The sequence below is a fragment of the Monodelphis domestica genome, chromosome 5 (genome assembly GCF_027887165.1).
Source record: "Monodelphis domestica isolate mMonDom1 chromosome 5, mMonDom1.pri, whole genome shotgun sequence".
NCBI classification, from domain to species: domain Eukaryota; kingdom Metazoa; phylum Chordata; class Mammalia; order Didelphimorphia; family Didelphidae; genus Monodelphis; species Monodelphis domestica.
In genome coordinates this window covers 326,566,388-326,572,595 of record NC_077231.1, presented here as the reverse complement: position 1 = coordinate 326,572,595, position 6,208 = coordinate 326,566,388, and the positions used below count along the sequence as shown (strand labels likewise).

The 6,208-nt window shown below is 69.0% G+C and overlaps 1 protein-coding gene across 1 annotated transcript; it reads left to right on the top strand.

Annotated features, from left to right (window-relative positions):
* Positions 1-738: 738 nt before the first annotated feature.
* DLX6 (distal-less homeobox 6) lies at positions 739-5,565 on the top strand. Its single transcript, XM_056800606.1, is given in 5 exon segments — positions 739-1,745; positions 1,748-2,003; positions 3,060-3,253; positions 4,503-4,596; positions 4,599-5,565. Coding segments are annotated over 5 exon segments (1,005 nt in total). The 5' UTR covers positions 739-1,439; the 3' UTR covers positions 4,754-5,565.
* The last annotated feature ends 643 nt before the right edge of the window (positions 5,566-6,208 follow it).

Genomic DNA, 6,208 nt, shown 5'->3' with positions numbered 1-6,208 from the left:
AGAGAAGGAGCCAGTTCAGGGCATTTGTAATCAGCATTGCCAAACCACTAACCACACGGCTCATTTGCATATATTTGAAAGCATTACAGCGGCTTCTGTTTTCAATAGGAAAAAATGCATTAGTGTCAGGCCTTCACGGGGCGCCGGGGAAGCGAGGAGGGGCCCTGGGCCCGGGCCTCTCCCGTACGGGAGGGAGCTCGTCATTGTGGGCCGTGTGTGTGTTTGTTTGTTTGGATCCAATGGAAGAGGGTGGGGAGGGTGTGCAGGCCCGACCTGGGCCCCTTCGCGCAGGATTCCGCCTGCCCAGCTGCCAGGCCGCCCTGCCCCTCAGGGCTCCCTTTCCTCGCCTCCCTCCGGGTCGTCAGAGCCGGTGGAGCTACGTGAAGGACCGGGGGCCGAGGGCCGGGGATCCGGGAGGCCAGGAGGCCGAGCCTCGGTTGAGGAAGGGCGGGGGCCGGGGCCAGCTAAGACTGCGCGCAGGGCCCGCAGTCGGGGAGGGGCCCGGGGCGGCCCTTTTTTTTGGCCAAGGCGGAGGGGCTGAGCTAAGGGCGCGGGCCCGGGCGCAGGGGCTCGGCGGCGCCACGCCAGCAGCCGGTGAGAGGAGCGGAGCGCCCCACACCAAGGCGCGCCCAGGGGCAGCTCTCGCGCTGGCTTGGGGCTGGAGGAAGGTAGGCTAAGAACTCGGAGCCCAGGCGCCAGTAGAAGCCGTGCGCTTGTGACGTCAGGGGTTGGATGACCAATGGGAAGGCGCTGCCCTTTGGAGACAAACCATTCGACTCGTGGCGTCTGCATGAAGTCTGCTCGCAGAAGCGCAACTTTCGCAGAATCCACCTTAAAATCTCTGCCTTAAACGGCACCAGCCCCCGAAAGCCAAGGGGGGAAACGGGGGAGCGCAGGCCCCCTCCCCCTCGCCTCTGCGCTCCTCCGGCAGCCCTCCCCCTCCTCCCTGCTAGTTAACAAGGCCCGCTCACTAGATCTCTTTCTATTAAAAAAAATCGAGGGGAGCGAGAGAAAGGGAGAGAGGGGGAGAGAGAGGGGGGAGCGCGAGGGGGGAGAGACGAGGAGAGAGACACACAAGGAGAGAGGAAAGGAACGAGCGAGCGAGCGAGCGAGCGAGCGAGAGAGCGCGCGCGAGGAGGCCAGAGCGCAGGAGAGAGCTCCCTCCGGAGAGGCCGATCGGGGCCAAGGCCCAGGGAGAGCGCCCCGCACCCCGAGCCCCGCGGCCGCCGCCGCCCCCCTCCCCGAGCCCCTGTCTGCAAGAATCCCGGCGCGAAGGTGGCTGGAGAGGCGAGAAGAGCGAGCGCCGCCGCCGCTGCCGCTGCCCCCGCCGCTGCCGCCGCCTGGGGGGGTCGGGCCCAGGCCGAGGCGGCCGCCGCTGGAGAGGAGGGCGCTCCCTCCGGCCGCCAAAGTTTTCATGATGACCATGACCACGATGGCTGATGGCTTGGACGCCCAGGACTCGTCCAAGTCGGCCTTCATGGAGTTCGGGCAGCAGCAGCAGCAGCAGCAGCAGCAGCAACAGCAGCAGCAGCAGCAGCAGCAGCAGCCCCCGCCGCCGCAGGCGCCCCCGCAGGCACCCCCGCCGCCGCAGCCGCAGCCCCCGCCGCCGCCGCCGCCCGTGCCTCCGGTGCCACCCGTGCCCGGGCAGCCGCACTCGGCGGCGCAGCAGCCGCCCCAGCTCTCCGGCCATGGCGGGCGCCCACTACCCGCTGCACTGCCTGCACTCGGCGGCGGCGGCGCGGCGGCGGCGGCGGCCGCGGCGGCGGCTGGCTCCCACCACCACCACCACCACCACCACCACCACCAGCACCACGGCGCGCCCTACTCGTCGGGGGCCGCCGGCGGCGGCGGCGGCGGCGGCGGCGGGGGCGGCGGCGGGGGCGCCTATAGCCACCGCTCGCTGGCCGCCGCCTACCCCTACATGAGCCACTCGCAGCACAGCCCCTACCTCCAGGCCTATCACAACAGCGGCTCGGCCGGCCCGACGCGGCCCGACGACCCAGGTGAGCCCGGCGCCGGGTGCACCTCCCCGAGCTCTCCTATCTGCCAGCCCCGGCCCATTGCCTGTCCCACTGTCTGCGCGCCTTCCCCGCTCTTCCCTGCTCTGGGCGGCTCTCCCGGGAGGCCGCCTCGGGCCTTTCCCTTGTTCCCGCCTGGCCCCGAGCCCCTTTGGGCAGCTCGCCGTCTCCCGGTCCTGGGAGCCCTACCTCGGGGAGGGCTCCCTCGGCGGCGCCCATGTTCGCACTCGCACTCCCACGCGGACACGGTGCCAGCGTGCTTTCGCCTCCCGCTGGTCTCCTTCCTGGTCTCCTTCCCCTTCTCGCTTCCATTCCCCGGGGTTTCCCGGGCTCCTGCCGCCGCCGCCCCTACCTGGGGAGGGGAGGGACCTTCGGGCAGAGCACGACCCCAGGGCGCCCGGTTTCTGTGGCTCGCCGGTGGAGACTCGGAAGATCCCGAGGAGGGAAGGGGGAGGCTACCCGGGCCCAATTTTGATGCCGGGCAGCACGGGGGAAGCTTCCGCGCCGAGGGCTCGCTGACAGGCAGACTAGCCTGGAGTCTTTGTTCGCCCCTGAGGGCAGCCTCGCCCGCAGCGCTTCCGAGTCGGGAGAACAGCCCTGCCCACCCTCGGCCCCTGCAGCCGGCCTCCCCCAGGACTCTGCGGGAAGGGTCCCTCCTGGGCCGGGGGGCGGGGGGAGCGGCTGGAGACGAGGCGGGGGCCACGGCTTCTGCCGGTCTCAGCTCTCGGCTCCAGGAGGCCGAGCACCATCAGATCCCCGCCGCAGTCCCAGACACCAAAGCCCGAGCTGGGGCGGGTCCGTGATCGTCGTACCGGCGAGATTTCTTCTCCGTGAGGCCCCCCCGCGCGCCCCCACCCTGCTGCAGCCTGAGTGTAGGCCTGAGCCGCAGCCTGGCAGCGGGCAGCAACAGGCTCCCGAGTCGCCAAAAGGCCTGGCTCTTGGGAGCCCGCGGGGAGGCAGGGCTGGGTCCCCGGGGGGGCCCGCACGGAACGGTTGGGCAGCTCCGTCCCCGGGGCGCTCACCGGCTCCCTTTGCTTACAGATCAGCAGAAGACCACGGTCATTGAGAACGGGGAGATTCGATTCAACGGGAAGGGGAAGAAAATCCGGAAGCCGCGGACCATTTACTCGAGCCTGCAGCTGCAGGCTCTGAACCATCGCTTCCAGCAGACCCAGTACCTGGCGCTGCCCGAGCGGGCCGAGCTCGCAGCTTCGCTGGGCCTGACCCAAACCCAGGTAATTCCGCCCCGCCGGCTGCCGGTTAGGTGGAGCTGCGGAGGAGGCGGGTGTTGGCCGCGGCCGGAGAGAAGGGCCTCCCAGCGGGGGCCTTGGACAGGGATTACAGGGTGGGGACGTGCCCAAGAGCGGCGGAGAGAGGAGCGAGGCTGGACCTGCCCGTCCCCCACAGAAGAGCCCTCACTGCCGCCGCCCCCTCCTGCCAGGACCCGAGACCTAAAGGAGTTCTTACTTAGCGGGTTTGCCGGGGAGGGATGGGCCAGAAAGGAGGGCGGGGAGGCCGCCGAGACCAGGCTGCAAAGCCCGGAGTGGGCCCCTCTGCGTGGAGCCAGTGGAGACTCAGCCCTCCGTCTGGCTCCCCGCACGAAGGGAGTCCAGGTTGGGGCGCCCAGGCAGCCAAGCCGAAGCACCCCCCCCCCAGGGTTCAAATCCCCTCTCCAAGAGAGAAAGGCTGGGGCTGCTGCCCAGATAGTCTCGCCTGGGACAGGGCTCGCCCCAGGCTCCAGGCAGGCAGGGGCTCTGCGGGTGCCCAGAGGGCAGAGCCTAATGTTTGGATGGAACAGCCAAGATCAGAGGGGAGCACCTAGGAGGGCAGGAGAGCCTGCCAGCGAAGGGGGGCCAGATTAGGCAGAAAGCGGAAGGTCAGCGGGCTCCGGGGATCCTTGGCCGAGCTGGAGGCTTTGCAGAAACCGGGTTGAAGGCGCTGGCCAAAGCCTCTGGGCTTGTGCGCCCCGGGCTGAGGCCTCGCACCTGCCACAGGTGCCTGGCTGAGCCTGGGAAAGCCAAGTCGGAGCCATTGGGATGTGTGTGCAGGGCGGTCCGTGCCCAGGTGGGTGGGGTGTGTCCAGCGGAGGCGGGAATCGGGGCTCAATGGGGGCAGTTTGTCCCCGATCCGGTGATATCCGCCTCTGGCCTGCCTGTGCACACACTAGACCCAGTCGCCCCCTGGGCCTTCCCCCAGTCTTCTGGGCCCCAGCTGCCTGCTTTCCCCGGGACTAGGCCTGACCCCGCTGCGGGCGCCACCCTGACCCCACGGGATTCGCGACCCGGGGTTAGGGCTCGCCATGCGCCCACTGAGCCCAACCTGAGCCGCTGGCCCTCTCGGGCTCTTCAGGAGGACCTGCAGACCCCGGCTCAGGGCGTCCCGGGCCTCGGCTGCTGCCATTGTTTGGCCGGGCTGGGAGCTGGGCCTGGGCTTGGGCCGGCGGCCGGGCTGGCCTTCTGGCTGACTCCTGCGTTTTGCTTCCAGGTGAAGATCTGGTTTCAGAACAAACGCTCCAAGTTCAAGAAGCTGCTAAAGCAGGGCAGCAATCCCCACGAGAGCGAGCCCCTGGCGGGCTCGGCGGCCTGTCTCCCCGCTCTCCGGCCCTGCCTCCCGTGTGGGACGTTTCCGCTTCGGCCAAGGGCGTCAATATGCCCCCCAGCAGCTACATGCCCGGCTACTCGCCCTGGTATTCTTCTCCGCACCAAGACACAATGCAGAGACCGCAGATGATGTGACCCCGCGGAGGCGCCCGTCTGAGCTGCCACAGGAGCCGCCTTCCCCCCGGCTGGAGAGCTCCCGCCCGAGTGAGCCCCCAGCCAAGCAGGGCCAGGCGGGGACCAGGAGGCCGGCCGGCCTTTTCTGCTTTGCTTTTCTCCCTTCCTCCCTCACCGCCCTCCCCGTCTCCGCCACGGAGCAGCCTCGCCGGGCGAAGGAGAGCCCTGGCTCTCGGCCCTGCTCCAGGAGGATGCTCGGTTCCCAGCCCCCTCCGCCCCCCAGCCTCGCGGCCCGCAGCAGACTTTCTAGCCCGCGGCGAGGGCGCCTTTCGCTACCACGCCCAGGTTTTCACTGGTTCAAGCAGACTTCGAAGCCGACCCGAAAGATGCTGCTCCCCCTCCTGCGGGTGGATCTTGCCAATCCCGGACAGGCGACAGCAGCCTCCCCCTCCCTCCCCTCCCCTCCCCCCCCTCCCCCCCATTCCTGCCCGAAGGGAGACGCTCCCAGGAAGGGGGCCCGCGGAGGGGGAGGGGGGAGCTGCATGCGTGCTCCAAGTGGGCTGAGCAGGGACCCGGACAGACAGCCCGCTGTCCAGCCCCAGCCCTTGTCTCCGCGGCCCCCCTCCCCCTCCAAGCCTGGCCCTCGGGAGGAAAGCCAGACCCGTGCCTGGGCTCGGCTGGGTCAGTGAAGGCTGCCGGCGACTCCTGTTCGCTCGGCAGCGCGGTGGGACGCTTAGAACGAGAAACTTTCTGTATATATTGTTGAATTTTAGCTGTACAGACTTTGTATGTTTCGTCTTCTTTCATATATGGAGTAAAAGCCACAAAAAGCCCGGAGTCCTCTGACTGTGCCCCGCCCCGCCGGAGGGAGGGAGCGCCCCAAGCAGGGAAGCGGGGGCCCCTCCGAAGCCCGGGCAGCTGCGGGCACCGCTCGGCTTCCTCGGAGCTGCTCCAAGGGGGCTCCTGGTATATCGGCGACGAGCTTCCCTCCCTCCCTCCCTCCCTCCCTCCTCCGGGCCGCCGGGTTCTCCCTCGGACAGTCTGGAGACGTACCGCGGCCGGTCCCCAGGCGGAGGGCTGGCCCCGAATTCCCGCCTGTGCCCCTCTCCCCATCCCCCAAGCAGCCACTCTCCAGCCCATCCCCCAACAGCTTGTCTCTGCCAAAGCAGAGCGAAGCCGCAATTGGCGGGGTCACGCTCGCATCAGCCCCGGCGGAGGCCCTCGGCCGTTAGGTGGCCGACCAGAACGGGGTGGGGGGTGGGGGTGGAGGTGCTGTCCGGCCGGGCTGGCCTGGGGCTCTTTGGGGTCCTGAGGAGAGGGTGGGAAAGCCTCTGGGCAAGGCTGCTGGAAAGGCCTTGGTACCACACTGCGACAATGAATGGCTACGGCAGCCTTGGGCGGCCTGCAAACCCTGAGCCTTGAATGCCGGGCGCCATTGATCAGGAGTCAATGGGCCGTTCGCTCTCTCCCAGGCTC